At 42.0% G+C, this 24,354-nt stretch overlaps 1 protein-coding gene across 6 annotated transcripts; it reads right to left on the bottom strand.

Annotated features, from left to right (window-relative positions):
* Window positions 1–237: 237 nt before the first annotated feature.
* pphln1 (periphilin 1) lies at window positions 238–24,328 on the bottom strand. 6 transcript variants are annotated; one of them, XM_049566350.1, is made up of 12 exons: window positions 24,283–24,328; window positions 23,751–23,797; window positions 22,542–22,606; window positions 21,924–22,142; window positions 21,137–21,198; window positions 19,277–19,399; window positions 18,812–18,990; window positions 18,428–18,514; window positions 15,828–15,863; window positions 14,922–14,977; window positions 9,199–9,339; window positions 238–1,739 (listed from the first exon to the last, which is right to left on the bottom strand). In XM_049566350.1, coding segments are annotated over exons 2-12 (1,242 nt in total). In that variant the 5' UTR covers window positions 23,752–23,797; window positions 24,283–24,328; the 3' UTR covers window positions 238–1,466. The 6 variants fall into 6 exon arrangements, with proteins under 6 accessions (XP_049422307.1, XP_049422308.1, XP_049422309.1 ...); XM_049566351.1 differs by having other exon boundaries at window positions 18,818–18,990; XM_049566352.1 differs by lacking the exon at window positions 15,828–15,863 and having other exon boundaries at window positions 239–1,739; window positions 24,283–24,327.
* Between the last annotated feature and the right edge of the window lie 26 nt (window positions 24,329–24,354).

Below are 24,354 nucleotides of genomic sequence, written 5' to 3'. Positions count from 1 at the left end.
TGATTAAACATTGCTACCTTTGCTAGTCACCAGAAATACCTGTAGTAATGTGCACATTTAAATCAAATATTAACATAAGCTGGACTGACATGTTATAATTCAATGGCGCTATAAAAAATAAGCATCTGTTCGATACTAATGATAACAACGCTGGATTTAACATAAAGTAAAATAAAATAAAACAAGTAGCGAGGTGAAAAGTGGGACAAAGTCTCGGAAAACTAGCATTTTGATTTCATTTATTGAGTCACTGTCATGTTTTGTACGATAATGTGCAATGTTCATAATGCAAATGGCTCTTATTCATTCATTCTCCATAATCGCTTATCCTGTCAGCGGTTGTGTGGGGGGCTGGAGCCTATCCCAGCTGTCGTTGAGCAAGAGGCAGGGTACACCCTGGACAGGTCACCAGACTATCACAGGGCTGACACATAGAGACAGACAACCATTCACACTCACATTCACACCTACGGACAAGTCACAGATTAATTTGCATGTCTTTGGACTGTGGGAGAAAGCCGGAGCACCCAGTGAAAACCAGACAGACAATGTATAATCTTATAGATTAAATTGTGCTTAATTTGGATTTTTTTTAGTGTTTTCTTACTTTAGACTAGTCAACTCATTATGTTCAAACTTCAAATTATAAATATTTTGCTTGCATACAAATGAATTTAAAAATAAGGCATGCTGCCTCATTGACATACACCAAACAAAAGTACCAAAACACAGTATGGAGGTCAATAATGCCAGTAAACTGATCTCGAAATCTTGTAGGTCGAGTCTGTGATGTCAGTGGTCAGTGGAGTATTTTCCTAACTGTTGTTGATAGATGACAACAAAACAAGTTTACAGAAATCGTGTTTACTGCACCCTTCAGAGACCCTTCAGTCTGTGCAAAGCTTTGTCTGGGTCACTGAAATAACCAAACCCATTTCTAGACAGTACAAACTTATACAAGAATGTAGAATTAAGCAGCACTCAATCAAACATCTTGACTGCTACAAAATAAACATTTACATAAATGAAAATATTACAAAAACAAAATAGTCTGGCTTTTATCTGGCTTTTCTTTAGGAAAAGGTCAAGGTGATCATGCTGCGGGACTGACCGTCTTTTCTCAGCAACATATCGTCAAATTAGGCTCAATAATGAAACCCACGTTAACCATGTCCACCGTGATGTGACATTTTTTAAATAGAGGGAGTGTTTTTTGCCAACATTTGACAGAAAAACTTTCAACAATATTTAAGAAGTGACATCTTTCAACAGAGAACTTGAAGGTAAAAAACAGTCCATTCAAATTTAACACTGTTCGTCCCCACAGACGATGCATCCTCTCCATGCTGACTTCAGGTTGCTGTGCTGTACAAGTCCAGCAATCCAAAACATATTCGAGATATCTGTCATGTTCAGCAGTCAATTCTGACCGCGCTCAGTCTCACAAAGAGCAGATGGCCGATGTGTCAGTAAGACGAGCTGTGGTTTACTCCTGTCTTTGAAAGTTTATGACCCGTCAGGGCCATCGATGGGGTGGGCAAGTCACAGACAGAAGGTTCTGGCTGCCGGACCACGTCGTCCAGACTGCTGATGAAGTGTTTGAGGTCATCAAGGCAACGTTCACGGATCTCCCCAAGATTCTCCCTGAGGGGAACCTGCAGCTGCTTCTCCAGGTTGGGGTCTTTCGCCACTAGCATCTTTACCACCATGCCAAATGTCTCACAGTCCTGCCGGTATACCTAAAAAACGCACAGGAATATGACTTAAATGGCAAATGACAAACAAAACTCTTTAAAACACACATTTAAATCCTTCTGTATTTGGATTTAGGACTAAAACGTGTCGACAGGCAGAGGTCAAAACGGAAACCAGCTCTTAAACAAGGAGATGAAAAGTTGTTTCCTTCCTGCTCAACCTGGCGCCTAGGTGTAAATATTCCAGCGTCATTGAGCCCAAGCTGATCATCCTGGTGTCAACACACATCATGTGGTGTCAAAAGATAAACACTTCTCCTCTCAAGTTTAATAAGGGCCCTTTATATGGGACAGGGTGGCCCAAGAAGCAATAAAACCCTGCTTTAGTAGAGTCTCAGAGGCTTATAACAGGTGTTAGAGGGACAACGAGGAAGAGGTGCTGGGATCTTGTTTGGGAGCTGCTATTTCACACCGAGCCTCAAATGCCTCATAAAACAATGGAGGGAGCCCGCTGCTTCTACATTAGCTGGTTTGATTTCCAAAGTACCAAAACAGACATTTGTTTCTGACTCATGATCCTTCACATGAGCTGACTGTGATGTTCCAGAGAGGGAAAATATCAGTCACCTGAACTAATGCTTATACTTTTTAATGTCAGTTTCCATTTTTTAGGAGAAGTAAAAGCTCCAGACAAGCTGTGGATGTTTTCCCACACACATCTGGCCGGGGAGCTCTGTTGCATCTCTCCCTACCTTGTTTCCTGTCTTCTCTTCACCGTTGTTAACAATAGCCATAAGATGCTACCAAGTCCACACTGACAGATCTAAAGAGACACTCACACCTCAATTTCTCCATAGGATGCTGTTCTCTCCTCTCTCTGTCTCTGTCTTTCCTCCACTATTTCATGACTAGTCTAGTCATAGTCGGCAGCGATGGAATAACGACACCCGGTTGGATGCGCTAATTTTTGCCCCTTTTCTGACGCAATGCAATGACGGCCCGCCACAAAATACCGTCCACCTCTGTCCAAGCAGCACACGAATATTGTTCAAAATAGAGTCAACACTGAGTTTGAAAGAGAGACTTAATAAGCAAGAGATATAAAAGCAGTAACCATCGCAACATTTTCACTGACCTGCTGCTTTCTGCTGTTTTTTGCCACATTTGTGACGTGGTACCTGACAGACAAGGAAAAATAAAGAGAAACAGAAAGGTGTGCTTGTCTTCTTTCGAGCCAGGTCCATGGCTTTGGTCTACTGTCAATGGGAAAGGAGCCTATCTCCTATTTTTAGCGTGCTTTCCTGATTTTTAACAGCCCACATACAAGCACTAATGTTGGTGGAAAAGGGTATTGGTCCATTCTCTTCCCTGGCTAAAGCTACAACCACGCTAATACATTTTCTTTAAAACAAAACCTTTGCTGCATATAACCCCCTAGCACCCACACTTCTGCAGCATTACTGAACCCCTAAGACAGTAGCCTCTTTTATGCTGCCAGATTTTCGGCGAATGTTGGGCTGTTCTGCCGGCAAGCTGTGAGCCTTTAGACACACAGAGCCGGATTGGCGAGTTGATCCGAGGTGCTCAATTTTCCGCCTCATAGGGTAGTCATATTGGCTGAACCTTTTTGGTTTAAAAAGAAGGAGGTGGCCTTCCGCAATGGGAGGAGCTGTTGATGACGCTGCACGTACGACCCACTGGTGGATAAAAAGGAAACCACTGATAGCAGGAATGAGCAGCTAGTAGCAAGAGGGAAACGCAAACCTGACAGACACTGTAAAGATGAGCAACTGGGGAGGCAAGGCATTGTGCACCCTCCTTGTCCTCGCAAATGAAGAGGCCATTAATCGTCAGATGACGGGGACGGTGAAGGACGGGCCAACTTATGAGAGAATCGCCGAAGGACTGACCAGCTTCCCTCGGAGCACGTCACTGTTTACATCACACGCTGAGCTACACGTTTTGTTACTTGCTCACGCCCCCCATTGCCCCGAAAAAGGAACATTCTGTATAAACAAAAGTAGGTAGGCGGCATTTTGTTGCACTCCCCGATTTTGTTTTTATACTGCCAATGCTGAAAAAAGACTGATTGGGCTTTCCTGCAAATTTGCACAATTCTTGTTTAAAAAGGGCCAGAAACTTTAAAATTGCTGCTTTAGTTTGATAACTCTGAGATTTCATTTTTGTCTGAATGGGTGGGAAGGGGACTTTTTAAAAACGATGACGCAGACACTAATGCTCGTTTCCTGACTGTGTCTTGTGAGTCACACCGTATTGCAAGTGGAAGTGAATTACGTCACCTTCGTACATATTTAGTCGTGCCGCAGGCGGACACAAGGTGACTTCAATGCGCTCCTGCACTGCTATTTTATTTTATTTCAGATATATTGTACATATTTTTTATGTTTTAGTTAGAACTCTTTTCTATTCTATATGTACGTTTCTTAATGTTTGAATACACCAAAGCACCTTGCTAATGTGTGAAAAGAAAACTTGCCAATAATCTGCATTCTGATTCTGATGAAAAGGGTTGTGTTTGGATTTTTGTGTGTACACATGTGCATATGTTCCTGTGTGTGTGTGTGTGTGTGTGTGTGTGTGTGTGTGTGTGTGTGTGTAAAATTAGGCCAGCCAAGGGTGAGTCTCAGTCATTCACCGGAAACCAACAGTGGCTCCTGTGCTGCGGGGCATTTTAACTGACTGACTTATTTATAGCTTTTCACAGTGTCCCTAGAACAGAGAGCACGGTCGTAGTGGAGGAGAGATCACAAATAAAGATCTGCTGTCAAACAGCTTTTACGTATGCGCAACAACAGATGGCAACTTTCCAAAATCTGCATTAAACCAAAATATTTCCAGTGTATAAAAAGCAACGATCAAATCATATGATCGACTAAAACAGACTACAGTTGAAAACACAGACTGACCAGTACCATCCCCTGCTGATATCACCAACCACAAGACTTTAATAAAAGATATCGGATTAGACCAGCGTCTCTGTCTTTAGAGAGCTTCTTAACTGCCTCCCTCTCGACCTACATCGAACCCGATCAGTTACCAGAGTCTTCAGTTCTCCCTCACAGGGTGACCTGAATCTAACAATAGGACAAATTCATTGACAGGAAATGTATGGTGAACATAAGGATGCAAACAATTTCAGGAAAGAGCGCTGACATAAAATAAACACACTCTGGGCGTTTCTATCGTCCACGTACATTCCTCATATACAATAAATTATCAGGTGGAAGATATTACACAACACAAAAAGAATTCTGCACACAAAGCAAACCTGATAGCCTTGTGCTAAATTTAGTAACAACACACAACACATTGTCCTTTATTTTTTTTTATCAGCGCCTTATGGTTTCATTCAACAGCTGATAACTCATGACAGTGAATTTATTTATCAACTTTTCGGAGGAAGCATCCAATCAAGTGTGCTGACAACAACTTCTATGAATACGGGGGAAAGTTGTTCCTAGATAACAATGTGCTGAAAATGTACTTCCTGTATTCAAACGCACTTCCTGAAATCCCTCCCTTGTTATCCAGTCAGGAAGGAAGAAGGACCAGTTCTTGACTTTGGGTGGGGTCGACCCAGAAGTGTCTCTGCCTCTTAAAATGTCTTAAATTTTATTTTCTGTAGCCAGTTACAACAGGTTTAGTGGTGAGCGTGTGAGCCTGCCTGGCTTCAGAGAAGAGCAAAAGTGAAAGAATCAGGGCCTCGGTCCAGTTCTGCCATCTTTGTACCTTTAAAAAAAAAAGGCTGGAACTGTCTGGCTTTCTGTCTTGTAGCCAAATATATTTAGATTCCTCAACAAATGAAATAAAACACTCTTTGTATCACAGCCTGGACTGTGAGGAGTAAAACATAATACCCTTTATTGCCTCTCATGCCTTGTCACTCACTATAACCGGTTAGTCTGTACTGCGGCCAAAGTCAACCTCGACAATGAGAACGAGTTCAGGTTGAATTTCAGCAGACCAATTTCACTTAGCTACACAAACACACAGTGAGGCTCTGGTATAATGCAGCCCAGCACGACGTCTGGCCGATGATGGAGAGTTCAGCTTGTGATGTATGAAAAGCGTAGAGACAGTTGGTGAGGAGCTACTGGACTGCGTTGTGCTTGTGTCGGTGTGTACAGCAGAGATGGCTAGACCAGATTGGGTGCAGAAAGCCAAACATCTGGCCGACACTTGTCAAGCGGCTAAACGAATGCCTGCTGCAACAGAAACAACTGCTGTGACTTTGTTGTTTCAGACTGAGAAAGAAAGTGTAACATAAGAGCGCTTAGCAGTGTTCTGAGCATGATGGGAAATTAATACCAGCCACCAGACAAGTGCTTATATATTTTCCAGTGCCTGGTTGGTGTGTCTGTAACTTTGGCAGCGAACCAACCATCATGAGAAGGCAGTTCTCTCAGGTTTTGATTAGTATTTATAAAAGGTTTTAAAGGGTTAAAGTGTTTACCAACAAACAACAAGACAGACATTCTGGACTGGTTCCTTTCCATTTCCATTTGTCCTAGACAGAGAGTAAGGAAAGATGCTGGGCTAAATTTTACAGAACTTTGATTTCTGACCGTAAAAGCCCAACACCAATGTCTCTTTCAAGACATCATGACCCAGTTACTCAAGTTAATCTACAGATGTTGAGCGCAGTTTCATATAGGAACTATTTTCTTTCTACTGAACTACACGAGCCAACCGCATCACTGCACAGATGTAAGTGTGCATCCACTGCTACCACTGAGCTAGCTAACGTTACAGCTTAGCCGAAGAGGATGCCATTGATGTTTATGTCTTGCGTTGTCATGAGCACGAGCCTCTTGTCCATGAGTAGATGTGATCGGATTTGGCTTCGCAGCTACATCTGGGTGCTGAACAAAAAACTGACTGCTTGACTTGAAAACTCTTTGTTGATTTAGGGTGCTTTCAGACCTAGAGTTGTCTTGCTTTGGTCTGAATCAGGGACTAATTTTGTTACAGTTGCAGAGTCACCCAGAGTTGGTTCGTGTTCTCACGGCAGCATTTACAAACAGACCAGATCAAATGCCTTGTGCGAGAGAACTGCTCTTGATTGGTCAGAATTTCCATGTGGGAAAAATCCAAGAAGTAAACAAAATGTTGAAGAAAGGTACACTTGCAACAAGATAAATGTGACACTTTCTAATGTCACAATGGAGGGACAACTACATGAGTTGATTTTAGAGCTGCTCATCGCTGAAATCAGTGACCACCTCTTCAAGAAAATCTCTGTCCGGTTGTTTTGGTGTACACCCGAGTGCGATTGCTGTGTTCACACCTGACCGAACCAACCGCGCCGAGGGGGCAAACGAACCTGAGTTCGACTGAACTGAACCAAACAGGGCCCCATCTAGTTCCATCATATCTGAGAGAAGGCAGACATCTCTTCAACTGGTATCTTCAACAGTCGGCATCTCACACCGAAACAATCTAGACCGATAACAGCACTATAGGTAAGAGGAAAAATATGTATTATTGATTTAAGAGTGAACTGTCCCTTTAACTCACAATCACGTTTATAACAAGCCAGCCTTTCATACCACACAGAGTGAGGACTGCCAAGTCACAAACAACCATCATTGCAAGTGGTCTGGATATCACAAAAGCCAAAGAAAGGGACAAGACGAGGGAAGAAAGCTGGTAATCATCCGTTTCTACTGACAATTCCACAGAATCAGAAATCCTGGAGAGAAAAGCTGAAACTTCATATCCCTGTGAAAATGGAATACACAGCTCTCTCTCATTTTTCATTTTCATCTGTACACTCTTTTCAGACCTTAACCTCATGACTACATTGAAAATTATAGCAAGGGGCATGAGTTATACTGACAATAGATACACAACGAATACTTAAGGATCACCAAGACCCATGTCAAGAGTAATCGTTTTCCAAAATGCATACTCAAATTATATGACCCAAAAACATGAAATTAGCCTCACACAATAGAGCTCACATGAATGTGAGGAGACACAGATGGGGGAGACAGAGACAGGCTATAAAATGGGCCAGAAGCTGCAGCGTCAGCAGGACTGTTATAACGGCCTATAGGTTCTATGGCGCAGCTCGATGTGAGAGCGCAGTGTGTGCTCCAGGGCAGAGCTGGCTCGGGTTTAATGGTCCCAGTAAAGCAGCGGTAGCACTCACTGGTGCAGGAATGGCCTTCATTAGATAACTGAGCAGAGCTGGAACCTCAAGCCTGAGGTGGTTTTTAGCTCTGTTAAGTGGTCGACCTCCCGATTTATTGTATGCAGAAATCTACCACGCCTGCGCTTTACTTGTGTTTCTGCTTTCGTTTATGTGTTCCTGTGGTATGTACATTATCCTAGTGTTTCCAAATGTGTGTCCATTTGTAAAGAGGAGTCAAACACTGAGAGTTGGAGCCATGCGGGATAATAAGCTGGTGCAGGGTTAATGAGCAGTGGTTGCAGTAATGCCAGTCAGGACGGGAGATTAACACAGAGAAAAAGGTGATAAATTTGGCGACAAGCTACTCTGGCAGATAATTAACCATCATTCCACTCGAAAACTGATATCTGGCTGGCACCGGGGAAAGTGGCTGGTGAATTTTAGGATGTACCTGCCACTGTGACTGGTGGACAGAAAGTTAATTTCCTGCCCTGTTAGGAACATAATAGGTGGCTGTTCCAGTAATGCCTATCCAGTAAAATGATCCATGTGTGAGTCAGAGAAGTCGAGGCCACCATATGTACGCCATCGTTGGCCAAGGGTACAGTACGTGTCATGTTTGCACCAAGCTGACATTTATAGAACAGTCTGACAAATTACAATGTTGTAATGAGGACTGTAAACGCAGACATTTTCCAAAAGGGGCAACTGAGAGCCGGTGGCACATAATGTTCATTCATATATATTTATATTCTTTTACAAATGCTACATACAACTAATGAACAATTGTAGGTACAGTATCTGTCTAAAGCACTGAAGTATCATCAATTATCAGTGCGTGGTGAGTATTTACAGAAATCGAACATCAAGTTATGTGGGCTGTGAAATGTGTGAAACTCGCTGACGTTAAACCCAAACTCAAGGGTCAGCTAGTTGTGAATTTAAGGCTCCATCCACACTAATCATTCCCAGTTTAAAACACATAAATATCATTATGCTAACGCCTAGCGTCTACAATACTCTGGCACTTCCCTGTGATTCTGTTCCAATTTTGGAAACTCTGGGGTTGTGTTTTAGTCTGGGTGGGCAGAAACAGTCTTCTGGAAATTATGACACAGACACCCATGTTCATACGCGAAAACATTATAGCTAGGTCAACATACTAGTTTTGCTCCCGGTATTGCTCTAAAATGTCGCTGTATTTGCTCTGTAACGACTCCCAATTTGTTTTCCGCCTTTTTACTATCTTCTTCTGAAGTGTAACTTCTTCTGCCATCTTGGCAGTACTTTCAGTAAGCATCCAACCCCTTCTAAAATGTTAACGCTGGGGTGAGCTGGCAGACATACCTTCTCTATCTCCTGAGCTTTGGCTGTGATGGCCAGGGCTCGTCGCTGTTCAAAGTTGTCTGCAGACGACTTTTGGCTCTCCTCCACAACTAGCGCCGCCAGCGTCTCGTCTTTGATTCCTTCTGGAGGAAGGTTCTCCTCCTAAAAAGGTAGAGGAGAGAATGGGTTGAGTGACTATTCCAAAATGGTTATTTCAACACTCGCAGCGTAAGAGAAATGAAATGTTTTTAAATAATGAAATGTATGGTTGATAACTACGGAAGTGACAAGTACAGAAACATGAATAAATGTTTTGAAAAGCATACCAATAATACTGCTGCCAAGATGACAGGAATGACTAATGCTAGCAGATAACAGGAAAGCACATTTGTCAGCAACTTACAGCGCTATCACATATTCTGAGTGCAATGCTACGACCTGACCTTCTGACTATTTTACTTTACATGGAAGATGTGGTTGATGAGGCGTACCAAAAGGATGAAGTTATACAGCTCCTGAAGATGAAAAGCCAGAACGTACGCTGTGGATGTCTTGTTACGTCCACAACAATCAGAATTAGAGTTTCATAGGAATTACAGCATTAAGAAGCCGTATATCATCTGTATATTCATCACAACATTATGTAGATCTTTATACTGTACACTGTTCTCATTACTTAGCGAATTACAACTAGAACCTGGCTTAACATTGCCCTCATTTCTTGCAGCAAACTGTAGAATTTGATATTTCAGCTGGTTTTATATCTTGTGAATAGGAAATCTGGCTAGGGAAGCCATGATGAGCCTCCTAATGGATAGACTGGAAACTCTAGTCCCCATAAGTATTACTGTGAGCGCCAAAAGAGAGAGCAAAGGGGAAAATGAGGCCAACTTGGATCACTGCTCAATTTCTTTTGCTCATTTCCTGATACCATTAAGAGTTTGAAGGCCAGAGAGCAGAACTGCCCAGCCATGACTAAAGTCCACTCGTACATTAAGGGAAACGGGCCACGGACTAAGTCATATTAAATCTCTAGATGAATGAGGGAAGAAACTACAGGGGATGGTACATCACAAAGCCGAGTGTGGTCTAAAATAAAAAGCACAACTCATAAAGCATCATCCAATTATCCTTCCTTCCAAGTCTCTCCCTGAAGCTATGCTTGGGACAAGTCCAGTGTGTTGCTCGTGCATCTATGTTTGTCAGCGTTCAGCTTCCTTAACCTCGGTGAAAAAAATATCCCCGTCTGAGTCTTTCATTTCAACTCACTGGGCACAGCCCAAACTGGAAGGGATGTTTCACCATCAATATGAAGCTTGGCAGATAGATTTTGTGCAAAATGAATTTTCATCAGCCGGGAGGTATGAGTAATCTCTTTTCAATGTAATAATAAAAATGAAATTTAAAAAAAAAAGGGTTATTAAACCTTAAGTACTTGCCTGCATGGTCTGGTGAATCATGAACTGACCTTAACAGTTAGCACTGCTGTAGATTCTTGATTACTGTGTTTTAACCAAGGATGGGGTGATATGTGACTTCTTTAACAGATCACCACACCCACAATATATTGATCATGGAGAATTTCCATTATCAGGATAATCGGGAATATTGTGTCCAGCAGCACCCACTACTCTGCAACCAACCATAAAAGCAAGCAAAAACAGGCTGCATACACACCAACTTGAAAAAATGCAAAAAAATCTTAGGGGCCGTGTTCACAGAAGCATTTTTCCTGAGGCCAGTGTATTTTTAATTCTTTGCAATAGAGACACCGTATATTTACACTCCGCTATAAATGCCAGCAGTGTGATGAGGCCCTGAGCATCGAGTCGAGCACTGCACGTTTGGTGTTTACTTCTGAGCACTGACAGTTGAAAAATGTTCAACTTTAGGTAAACCGCTGCACTCGTCACTGTCACTTTTTACCCAATTGTCCAAACAAATTTAAGAAGGGACAAATACCCCAAAGACCAAAAAGCCACACTCTGCTATAAATGCCAGCAATGTGATGAGGCCCTGAGCATCGAGTCGAGCGCTGCACGTTTGGTGTTTATTTCTGAGCACTGACAGTTGAAAGATGTTCAACTTTAGGTAAACCACTGCACTTGTCACTGTCAATTATTACCCAGCTGTTCAATCATGTTTAAGGAGTGACAAATACCCCAAAGACCAAAAAGTCACATCTTACATGTGGTAAACAACAACAACAACAACAACAACAACAACAACAACAACGGATGAAACTATGTTATTATACTGTGTATTAACCCACACAGACCGGCGGGTCCTACCTTTCTTCCTGTAGGCTTTAGCCTTCCCTTCATTCAGAGCAAGTACTCTTAACCTGTGCCGACATTTTTACTTCTGCAGATATTTTGTATCCTGGCAACCAGATGCAACCAAAGCATATAATGTGAAAAAATCCATCCAAAATGTAAGGTAAAGCTATTCCATCGACCAAAGCCTGGTTTAAACAAATCATTTTTGTTGTTTGGTGACGTATTTGTATTACTCCCACTGATAGTCTGCCATGCTCATTTGTGGTAAGATGAAGTTTGAAACCATAAGAGCATTTCTGGGCTCATCTTGCAATGAAGTTCAAAAAACATACAAAGAACTCCGTTGTATTAGAGAAATGCCACCTATCTCTACAAAAGACAATAATTACATCTAACACAAAGGTTTATCACCTTGTTGGCCATCTTGCCCTCCTAATATGCCTAGACCTTTACGAAACATGAAAGTCTGTACCAGATCTAAGGGCTATTATCCAATAGCTGTCGAAACATTTCACTCCAAACCTAAACCGCATGGTGGCACTACAGGGACAGTCAGGGGAACAACAAAATCATTAGAATGCGTCCTCTGGGAAACATGAATAAAAGGTATTACAAGTTACTGACCAACACCACACAACCGTGTTGGTTGTGTGGTGTTGGTCAGTAACTTGTAATACCTAAAAATATTACAATAACTGAGAAACCTTGATCTGAAATCACAACAGGTTTATGACCTGTGTGATCATGTGTTTCTCTGCCCTGTTTGTATCACCACATCTCAGCAATTATCTCAGTTGGTAAAAATATTACCATATTGTGATAAGAGGAACTTCGTGCCTTGTTTAGGGCTAAAACCTTTTAGTGACCTTTTCGATGACAGCACATGCCCTCCACCCACCATGCCACCATGGCTCGCAGCCAGAGCCGGACGTGCTCTTTAGACCCCCCTCTTTGGTCTCTTCTGTCTGTGATGGCTCCAGAGAGCCTGCGTTTGTGTTTGTTGAATCCCCACAGCAGGCAGCGACCAGGGGCCATGAGCGCAATCTTTACTGGGGGCACAGCACAGGCCTTTCATGTTGGCCAAGGTTACGGGTTGGTGCCCCCAGAACAGAGAAAAACAATGCACCACAGGCTAGATCAAACACAGCAAATAGCAGCAGTGTGCGTGTGTGTGTGTGTGTGTGTGTGTGTGTGTGTGTGTGTGTGTGTGGAAGGGTGGGGCACTTAGCAAAACTTTCATCACAGCAGTTGATTGGGTGGTGGTGGGTGGTTCTAACAAAAAAATGCATGAGGAGGAGAAGAAAGGACGAGGTTTTTTGAGCTGTATCTTGTAATTTCTGGACTATAAACTAAGCGCATGGGTCGACAAAGATATCAAAGTGCCCACACAAAAGGAAGAACCAATGAAAATATGTAAAAAATAATGGCAACATTCAAATTACCTCCAGTGTGTTTTGAAAAGATCTAAAGGCTGCTAATGAGATAAGTAATAAGGCTGCTTGGACATGAAAGTAGCATTTAAAGATGCTGTTTTATTGGCCTTCTGATCAAAGACTGCACATCATGAGAATGTCAGGCTGTTTGCCGAAAATGAAATACAGCCATTGACAAGTAGAGCAGTGCCTACAAGAGCAGTAGCTGTCAAGAGATGGTTTTAGCTTTCAGGCTGGCCGTCAAACTGTGTGCCTTAAAGGTCTAGTACGTGGGTTTTAGTGGCATCTGTCAGTGAGGTTGCAGATTGCAACCGACTGAAACTTGTCCCTTGTGACCAAGCGTGTCGTGCAAGTATGGTGGCCAACGCAAAAATGTGAACAACTCTTTCTAGAGCCAGCGTTTAATTAGTCTCCATGGAAGAGGATCTGCTCCATGTGTACTTTAGATATGAACAGCTTGTTTAAAGCCAACAAAAACAAAGCAATTCTTAATATATTCCATTTCTGCCAATATATCCCCCTAAATCTTACACACTAGACCTTTAAAGGGGTTCCATGTAATATTCAGAGTGTATTTTGTCTGGACAGGATTCTAAACAAGGAAGTGGCTGAGACGGCTAGTGGCTAACAGTGCTAACTCCATAAACAGTGCTAAACAATGACAACAGTGCTAACGGTGTTAACCAGGGAGAACGAGAGGGTGGGCACTACGCTTCTGCGATAATGCTGTCCCATTATCATTGCTAACCGCCGTATGAGCACAGTCCAAAGAGATGGCGATAAGCTAGACCAGGGTTAGACAAACTGCAGTGACAGTGGCTACTTCTTTATATATATATATATATATATATATATATATATATATATGAGCTGGAGCCAATAAATAGCCATGCATACTGCCAAGTGATTTGACCTGGACGTGAATGCCGATTGTAACCTTTCCCCTAACATACAAAAGCCAGATGTTAGTGGGTGTTTAAGGGTTTTTAGTGTGGTGGGAAAGGGTTGCGACTTCATTTTCTGCTCAGGACACCATTACTCCACTATATCTTTACATATCAAACTGTGGTTTGTTGTTATTTTAATGCTCTGAATGTCACATCCAGAACCTTTAGTTATGTTTGACCAATCAAAATCATCCATCCTATATATGACGTGAATGCAGCGTAGGACACACTGGTTGTTAATAGTTCATCAAAGCTTTTCCTGTGATGCCAAGGTTGCAAATCAATTTCTCACAAGCACAAGGCCACTGACCTGCTCCATCTGCTAGACAGCCACAGCTACCAAACACAGACAGTCATACTCTTCAACAGAAAAAAAGGAAACGATTGTTCATTGTAAACGGTCTAAACACACCCCAGTGAGTTCCATGGGGACTTCTTGTGGCTTTGCAACTAAGATCCTGTGATAAAGCTGTGACTTGGACTACTGAGTTAGCCTCTTCACTTCTGGGTGGCCACAGCGAGACGCACTGCACCTAATCACATCTGATTCTATTTACACTCCTCTGCATAGTTGGAGATGGATGATATCGGCAAAACATGCTATTATTTGCAAAACAGGCAGGAGAGATCTACATTCAATACTAACTCAAAACAGTGTAAGTATTTTATTTTAAAAACAAGAGCACTTTAACGAAGCACAGCTTGTGCTCTCGTCGACACTCGAGCCCTTCTCCCTACAGCATTACAAGTTCTTGAAATTGAAGTCTGCTTACAGCACAGGTAAACAAAGCACGGGCCCGATGGCTTTTATGCTCTACGTGAGGGCCACTTTAAAACCCATTAACATACTTCAATGGGACTAAACACTTATTAAAAAGGATGGAATTTAAGAAGTTCCAGATGCATCCTACGGTACAGTGACGGGGGAAGGACCTGCTGTATTTATAATAAAAGGCAAAAAGCTTGTATTTTTCAAAAGAAGCAAAGGCTTGCATTATATTCTTGTTGGTTTAGTCAAATTTAAGCACAAAAAAAAAAAACAAAAAACAAAAAACAAAAAACACACCAATATTGCAGCACGGTACCTTGTTTGAGGTTGCGCTATGTGGGGACCCTTCTCTTGACAGGCCGGGAATTTTGTCTGGAGAAATACAAAAAAGGAAAACAAACAGTTTGACAGAGTAAGACTTGAGTGACAGGCAAAATAATGTGAGAGAAGCAGATTTGGAATGAGAAAATGAAAAACTAGAGAAGGGAGGAAAAACAGCAGAAAGCAGAAATTCAATGGAAAAAGGTCAATTAGTGTGTCTGGAAATTAAGTGAGGATGTTTTTATGGTGATCAGGGATCTGTAAAGGTGTTGATGTTTGCTTCCAGGATCCACACAGGCACCTTGGCTAGAACATCTGGAACAATCAAATGGATTCACTGTTATGTACATTTCTTTCTTTTACAGATTCCAACTCCTCAATCGGACACCACCTCCTCTCTCACTTTCCATTTGTCTCGCAGTACTCTAGCACCCTCAAAGGCTTTATCGCGACCAATCAAGTCTACCAACAAACATGAACTCTGAGGACCTCGCTATGAAATAAAAACATCCCAATGTGGAGGCTTTGGCTTCAGGAATATCCATCAGACATCCTATACCCTTTCCCTCCCGGTCCACACACGACCTGGTGGCATCTTTATGAGGCCTGACAAAGTGGCAGACAGAGCGGGGAGGACGGCTGGCTGCTGGACACATTAGAAACACTCTGTCTCTCTCGGGTTACCCAGACTGGGAATAGGTTAAGTTTAACGATTGTAACCTTTGTATATTTCTCAAACAAATCTTCTACGTGTAATTTCATCTTGCTCTCAGTCATTTGGATCATCAAATCAATTAAAGATATGGTACAGAGACTACACCATGTCATATAGAAATGACTGCCAAACTGCTTTTGATGCAACTTCTCTATTCTGTCTACGACTATACTGAACTGTACTTACCAGTCGTCTTGCTCTGAGAATAACTCTCGTCATACCCTGAAGGAAGACCAAACCGTAAGGTCACTGGCTGTATTCATAATAACTAGGCCTTCTTAATTTACAGCAACCTCGCAAGCACACTCACTGCCCTGATGCTTCACCGTAAATATGATTAATGATGTTATGTTCTGCTTTCAAGAGGTCACGATCATGCATTTTAAATGTTTAACACACTACTGACATGTAGCAACATTATTTTGCTACATAAGCATTATGACCAGTTATCATTCCAATGCTGCGTTTCCACTGCATGGTTCAGCTCGACTTGCTTGTGGTACCAGGTCCTTTTTTCTATTTTGTTTCCCAATTTGGAAAGTACCTCCTCAGTGAAGGTAGGATTCTCAGCTGACTGGCATAGCCACACTGCATGAAACTGCTGTGACATGATCTTCAACATGACACTTGCTGAATCCTTTCATCAGCAATTAAGAGGAACATCTGCACTCCACAGGTTTTATTAAATGGCAGCCCACAAAATCTACACCATGCAGTTGATGGAGTGAATAAAAAAAAACTGCCGTTACTATTGACGGTAGCTTGGCTGATCTATCGTCCAGTGTCAATCATGTCTCTATAAAGAGAACTAGATACAGAGTTGCTCATTCCTATGAAAACTGCGCAGTGGCACATGAAGCCAACAAAGTTCGACTTGTCAGCTTGTTGTTGGGCCTCTATTGCAAACTCACCAGAGACTTTCGCCTACCCAGAGGCTAACTCCCTGTTTATCGCTCTGCTGACTTGATTGAAGATAAAATGATTTCATCAAGCAGCTCTTCTAGACTTTCCAAATCTCATAAGATCAAAATGATCAAAACTTGTGAAATGAGTTATTTCTTGGGGGTTGTGACAGTCAAAAAATGCAATCACTGAGCCAAATAACATCATGTGACAGAGCTAAAGTTGTAATTCCACGATTTGGCCACTATGTCAAATTGCCTTCAAAGCCTGGGGGCTTGGGTCGCACTACTGACAATTCTCTCTGACCAATCATGGATCGCAGCGTTTAAACTAAACCTTCTAGCAGGGTATCCTACACACTCATATTTGTGGTGGCTTGCCACAATATCATATTTGCCTTATTTAATTTTCAAAATTTTTGGAGCTGAACCATTCATTCAGAGCACATTCTGAATATGCCATGTGGTTATTCAGAGCACCACACCATTCTGAGCACAGTACACAAAGCATACTCTAGGCACAGATGGAGCAGCAGAACCCATTGGAACTTAGGAGAATTAAGAAAAATAGAACTTAACTGTTCATTAATTCATATAGAAAAGAGCACTCTGTTTCTTAAAACAACAGCGCACTAATTGTGTTGTGCTGTTCGTTGTTTTTTTTAAACTACAATAGACGAAACAGGCTACTTTCCCGTGGAAACTGCACAACCTGCAGTCCAGCGCTGGGTCTAAAAGTTTTCGTACACTCGCCTCTGGAGCAGCTGCTCCTCAAACCCACTGATCCAATCAGCTCTGATCGATCCGCCCACGAGCTGATCAACTGAAACTCAGCAAAGGAAAAAAAAAAAAAATCATGAGGAGTTCCGCCTGCGCTGCGTTCACAATAAAACTCCACAATTCAAAGAGGGGACACAGAATGCTCATAAAAGGACAAAGAAAGTTTGCTGATCTGTGCCCCCCCCCCCCCCACATAGATTCTATTTCTGTGGGAAACACTGTCTCCTTTATGTAGGTACCACAACTTTTGCTGATGGAAAACCAAAAATGAACAAGCTGAGCAGAGCTGTGCCTTAACATGCAGTGGAAATGCGACATAAGGTCCACTGAGCTCATTTGTGAGAAAAAAAAAAGCACCAATCAAAATGGCAATTTAAAGAAGAGATGATCAGCACTAAAGATGGTAGTAGACATAACACTATAGTACTTCTGGAAACAGGGAGTTCTGGAGACTGAGATGTACAAACCCAACATGCAAAAAAAGTTACACTAGCACTTATGCCTTTTACAGTCCAGTTAATCTAAGATTTAATGCAGACATTCTGGAAAAGTTATATAGTTATGTAAATTTGACATAACAGTACACGCCTCTTTCTCATTTGGTCTGGAGAGTTATTTTTAAAGTTTCACATATATCTCCAGACCTAGAAAATCAACTTTCATACATTTACAGATCAGTGTAGGAAGCATGGAAAGTGCTAATGTACCTCCAAAACAGGTAGTAGAAATGCTTAATATAAAAAGGAACCTGCTACAGCAAATCACTACAGGGTACTAGGTAGGAAACAAAATTCATGATGCAACTTCAGACCTGGGTGAAAAGAATTCAGTGTCAAATAGGACATGTTTACTGTGGTTAGAATTCTTTAGTGTTAATTATTTTGCTAAGGTTTAAATATTTCATTATATTCTGTAGGTTTAAACTTAATTCTGACCTCCACCCTTGCATCCTTCTCAAAACTTCAAGTGCAGGAGAAGAGGCCACAACATGTCCTTCTAACACTTTTCTGACATGACAAGGATGCAAGGAGACGTGTGAGGAACAACAATGTCAGCTAATTGTCACCCAAGTCCGAGCTTGTTCACATGGCTCAATGTACAGACCCAAAGTTTCATGTCCACTCTGTTGAGGAAAGAGCGCCCCCCAAAGGTGCTCAGAAACACCTGCGTGACCCTCTGGACCGTCCACACCTAAAAAAAGCCAGTCAGCCAGATTAGCAGTCATGGATCAGACAATGAGATAACAGAGGAAAATTAAGAGGTCTTAACATTAACTGTGCATTTTGGGGGTGATCTTGAGTTTGAAACTTGCTCTGAAAGGAAGGCCTGACGAATCTTTTTCAAATGGCCTTCGCCAATAAATGAGTCTTGACTAATACTGGATATTCATCATGTTAATTTTCCCATTGTGCCAGGATGGACTTCAAGGGGTTTTAAAAGAACTCCACACTGCATCATGGGAAGGGAAACTCTAAGGGTTCTACATACTCTTGCCTTGCTGTGAGGGAAATGGCAGGCCCTTGGCTCTGTCTGGTGAGTAGCCTCTGCTGCTGACGCTGGAGCCGGAGCGACTGTGGGGGGAGCGGGCCACCTCGCGGCGCACCGGAGAGCGCTCTCTGAGTGGAGGGAACGGGGCTGCCTTTCTCCTGAAGTGGTCTCGGTCCTCTCTGGAAGAGCAGAGGGGACGTGTGGGCTGTCATAATTTCAATAGTCTGAACAAATTAGCTCCTCTTCCTCATCTGACAAAAACCATTATCTGCCACAAGTGTTTCAGAGAATCTAAGAACAATGACTCGTCTTTCTTTTTATTTCTATCATCACAGCACAACACTGCCATCTAGTGGCATAAATATATGCAGATAATTATTCTGACCATACCCACATCCTGTCTGACTGCAGCACTGAGTAGGCTGTATGTACTTCAGCAGTGATTAAGCATGCACTCACTCTTACCCTCTGTCCAGGTTGAGGATGGCTTGCACCAGCGTGTCTTCCCCGCTCTCCGGAAGCGATCTGGGGGCTGGGTAAATGCCCTGGTTACGCACATTGTGAGGAGGTGGTGGTGGTGCACGGGCACTGAGGGAATAAATACATACTTATTATACGTAATGTTCTGCCCAGCCCTGTAACCACGTATAAGGTGGAGCGTATCCAACAGCCAGACGGTGTTTAAAAATGCAGACAAAACCACTTCAGTCTCTTTAGATTTCTGTCAGGATCCTAACCTGACTACAAACATTTATCCAGGCAGAAGGAACACCATCACTCTGGCTTACATACAGGCAATCTTTTTCTAAAATATCATTAATGCTAATGCATGAGAACAAAACTTGCAGAGAGGTGATACTTTGTGCGAATCACTGTGACTGCACATGGAGCAACAGATCCCCCAGAGGGTCTAAATATGCATCAGAAGCTTGAGATGTTAAATTATATGGAATATCAATTTTTAATGTGTTGCTGATGGCCGCAGGGTAATACAATAATGTCAACAGTATGATACGCAGATTTAGTTTATGCCTCCCAATAACACCACCTTCTAAAATGGAAAAATAACCCCAGACACGCATTGTGCTCCTTTTCCTAACTCCCCAACACGTCTCAACTGACCTCTGACCTCTACCCACACCAAACCCACCAATCAACAGGCCGGAACTGACCTCGATGCCCTTTCACAACTCCAAATGTTTGTCTGGAGTGCAAGCCTTGGATTCGAGTCAGTGTAATTTGTCTGTCTCTCTCTCCTGTTTAACAGCAGCTGTATACAACTGTGCATTTTAAGACTGGCCCTCTATCAACTTTTGGTGTTGATACTATTGAGGGGATTTAACAAAAGACTGCAGAGCATCTCGTGTCATGCTCTTATTTCACCTCTTTGTTGTTGATATCCAGCTACGTGAACTTCAGTGGAAATATTAAATCAGATAAATCATTTGTTTTGGCACCGCCAGACAGCACAGGTGCAACCTGAAAACTTAACCAAACTTCTCAATATCCAACAAGAAAGAGGAGCATTTCCCACCATGCACAGGGCGTCTACATGTGTCAGACACTTAAATTTAATTCAAGTTCTTATTTAAGCATTGCAGGTATGTATTAAGGTAAGCAGGCCTACATACATGGTATGTGCAATGGGAGGTTTGATGTAGGAATATGGTTAATAGAGTGAGTTAGGCTAATCTACATTTTGCCAACAGCTTAGTGTAGGTCCACAGTAACAAGACAGTTTTAGGTTCAGTGGTAGGCTTAAAGATTAGAAATGTAGACTTTCTGTTTTGACAAAAGTAAATTAAAAGATGGATAAATAAACACATTTTAAGGCTTTAAGGACCTGCAGACACCCTGATGCAAATGCACCTATTGTGTTTTCTTTACGCCAACACACCAATGCCAAAATCGTATTTACAAAATTATGCAATTTTTCAAAATCAAAGCAACAGCTGAACAAAATAAATTAAAGGACAATATAAACAGGCAACATCAGAATTGATTTAGGGGGGAAAAAAGCCTGGTAAAGCCTTGCATTCACGATTGGTCAGTTCTCCGCTTAATATCTTTTACATTTAAACACATTTGTATGTTCAGCCAGCACTGTTCTATATATATTTAGCTGCAGTTCTTAGATGACCAACATTACAAGCCACATTTGAAGAATCAAACACAGAGGATCTGTTCATAACAAAGTGCATAGAACAACACTGCCCCCTGCTGTCCATACTGATAGCAACCAAATCTGCTGAGTGGCAGGACATATGAAGTGTGACTTATAGAATGGAAATGTAAGCTCCTTTAAGACAAACAGAGGGCGTTTACCCAAACTCCATAGGCCGTCCTGTGTGTGGGTCTTCCCTGGGTACTCTGTAGGGATAGTCCTCCTGTATGATAAAAATGTAAAAAAAAAAAAAAAAATCCATGACAATTGTTCTAAAATACAGATACTATGGGACTTATACATAATCACTCTGATTTTGTTTGTTTATCTTCCATATATCTAAAATTGCCCCCTTCAATTTATATCATTATGTCTCATGGATGCATGACCGTCAAGCTGATAAATACGATATATATAAAAATGCATGGCAAGACAGTTGTAGTGAATTTTAGACGATACGTCTAGGAAATGTCACTAAGTTAGTCAATGAGCCATAAAGATAAGAGTAAAATAAAAATATAATATCTATATATGACAAGAAATAATGAAATACCAAAGTCCGCAAAATAAATCAAAATATAAAATATGAACATGATAGACTGATACAATATGTCTTGCAGCATGTTTAGGCCCTTAGTGTCAATCAGTCTGACACATGTAGTGCTTTTAATAGTATTGTTAATCCTCAATTGTGAGAGAATTTTACTGTGATTCTTTCCAACTCTGTGCTTTTATCTCTTTCACATCATTCTTATTTTGCTTGTCAACAAACAAGCAACTTCAATTCATTTTTTTGTTTGTGACTTTTCTTCAAAGTTGAAGAAATATTTAGAAGTTTCTAAAACACACATTTTTTTTTTATCTCTGCTGCACACATTTTCACAACATTTAATACAATGTGTTCATATGTGTGCAACAATGTTAGTTGCATGACATTAATTTTCTCACCCTCCTTGACGGTGGAACAGCTCTGCGTTCAGCGGGGAAATGAATGTTGTCACCATGGTAGCCCCTCTGATCTTCGTGATAATTCCGCGCTGGGCCTCCTCCGTTTGGGAAAAAGCGTTGACCTCCTTCATATTCATACCCACCGCGGCCGTAGTCTTCCTCGGGCCTGCCAAAGGGGCCCCTCCTCTCCATTGCCCCAGCTGGACGTGGGTATGGACCCTATCAGGATGGGTACAATTTTGGAGTTTGAACGGGGATCCTGTTTTGTAAATGTTATGCTTAAAGATGTCTGTTTGGCTTATGGCAACTTGGCTGAGGACTTTCTCAGCTGATGTAGAAAATATCTGAGGGGATCATTCTCAGTTAAGCAAGCTGTGCAAAACTGTGGTATTCTTGATCAGAACTGCTTTGTAAGACATGCTGTCCAAGCACATCAAAGATAATACATTTATTTATAGTCGTCGTAGTAGGAATATGTTAGAAACAAATTATTCTAGATGTTTGCCATTCACCAAATAAGTTTTCCATCTTATGTTGTTATGTGCATATGTGATACAACAAAGTCAAAAGTGATATCAAGAGAAGAAAATAATGTGAAGTCACTTTGTGCACACTCACCGGTCTCTCAGTTAAAAAGCGTTCATCATACACCTCTCGTAAACTCCTGTCTCTTCTGTACGTCACTGCAAAAGGCAAACAGTGAGAGACGCTGTATGAACTGTATATGCGATCAATCATGCAAGGGTGGTTCCACAAAATAATGCAAACCAGTTCCTGTATTCACAGATGGTGAGTGTGTTCCAAGGCAACTTCTTTAGGCAGCAATATTTGAGTGAAACATGTTGTCACTAGATATGCAAGACTATGGCAGAGCATCAGTACATTATGCCTTTAAGGCACCAAGTAACCCAGTGCGCGAGGCGTCAAAACTTCCTCAGTCAAACAATATCTGCATTTAATCCTTTTTGTTCCCAGAGCTAGAAAAAAGACTATTTGAGTGGGTTTGCTTGCAGCCAATCACAGCAAGTGTTCTTTGATGTAATGCAACGTGTGACTGGCCCACACCGCAGCAGGCTCCACAGTATCTGAAATCTTGGCGTCATTTTGGATCATTCCTTCTCCTTCGACGAGCACATCACCAAAACAGCGCTCTTTCACCTCAAGAACATCGCCCACCTCCGTCCATCCCTCACCTCCTCAGCTGCAGCAACCCACCCTCATCCACGTCTTCATCACCTCCCGTCTGGACTGCTGCAACAGTCTACTCAGTAAGCTCCAGTATATCCAGAACTCTGCTGCCCGGCTACTCACCCACTCTCGCACCCGTGACCACATCACCCCTGTTCTCCATAAACTCCTCTTCAAAATCCTCCTCCTAACACACAATGCCCTCAATAGCCAGGCCCCACCCTACCTGTCTGAGCTCCTCCATCATCACACTCCCACCTGCTTACTCCGCTCTGCTGATGCCAGCCTCCATCGCTGCTCCCACCCTCTGGAGCTCACTCCCCAAACCCATCCAAGACTCCCCCCCTCTCTTTCCATATTTAAAAAAAAAAAAAAAAAAAAAATCACTCAAGACTCACCTGTTCATTTGTTCTCTTGCTTTTGTGTGTGTGTGTGTGTCATGTCCCCAAATTTGTAAAGCGTAGGGAAATAGGTATTAAATGAAGCACTCTATCTGTATCTGTATCACTTTAAGGGAATTGGTACTGGCATAATGTTTTAACACCCTGCTCTACAGAAGATAGAATCATGTCTTTATGTTATCATCTTAATAAAAACAAATCAGTGTCAAAAGAATGTAAAGACAAGTCGCTAACTTACTTTTGGACTAATGGACCTCTGTGGATCAGGGTGGTGTGGGAAAAACACTGTAAAAAGATTTGTAGAAAACAGTAAGTTAGCATTAGACTACACCCTTGGGATAGCTTTCCATGCAGCTGTCCAGGATATCAGCTTCATGATTAGACCTGTACATGAAAACAGAAATAGCTGTATCTTTTGTCAGTTACGTACAAAACAAAAACACACTATCTTGTATATGATGCAACTGAGCGTGCTGAAGTTTCTTTCTGCGGATGAACACACAGAGCACTAGCTTGACAGCAACTGATAAGCTACAAAAAGCAAGCTACTGTAGCTCTGTGTGAGACCGACAGCTAGCACTGCTAATTAGCTAGCCTGCAAACATCCGCACGTTTTGTGTCATCTCAGAGCGAGTTGACTCATCGATACCGACACACAAAAATCATAAACAAATATTTGCGGCGTAATATCACACCTTCTAGTTAAATACACGTCCAATAACCCGCGGTAAATTGCATTTATTACACGCATATTAGCAAAACAATCTCACCTTCTTCGACCGTTAAGCTAGGCTGGCATTTCCCGGTGGCTAGCTACATGTCTGTTTTATTGGACGAGGGAG

This window comes from Epinephelus fuscoguttatus, linkage group LG22 (genome assembly GCF_011397635.1).
Source record: "Epinephelus fuscoguttatus linkage group LG22, E.fuscoguttatus.final_Chr_v1".
Classification (NCBI taxonomy): Eukaryota; Metazoa; Chordata; class Actinopteri; order Perciformes; family Serranidae; genus Epinephelus; species Epinephelus fuscoguttatus.
This window is presented reverse-complemented; position numbering and strand designations above follow the sequence as displayed.

Coding starts and splice junctions, on each gene's coding strand:
- pphln1 (XM_049566350.1), bottom strand. Junction 21,199..21,923: donor CTGTTCCACCGTCAAGGAGG/GTGAGAAAATTA, acceptor TTTATCATACAG/GAGGACTATCCCTACAGAGT. Junction 15,864..18,427: donor GAGTGGACATGAAACTTTGG/GTCTGTACATTG, acceptor GTCTTCCTTCAG/GGTATGACGAGAGTTATTCT.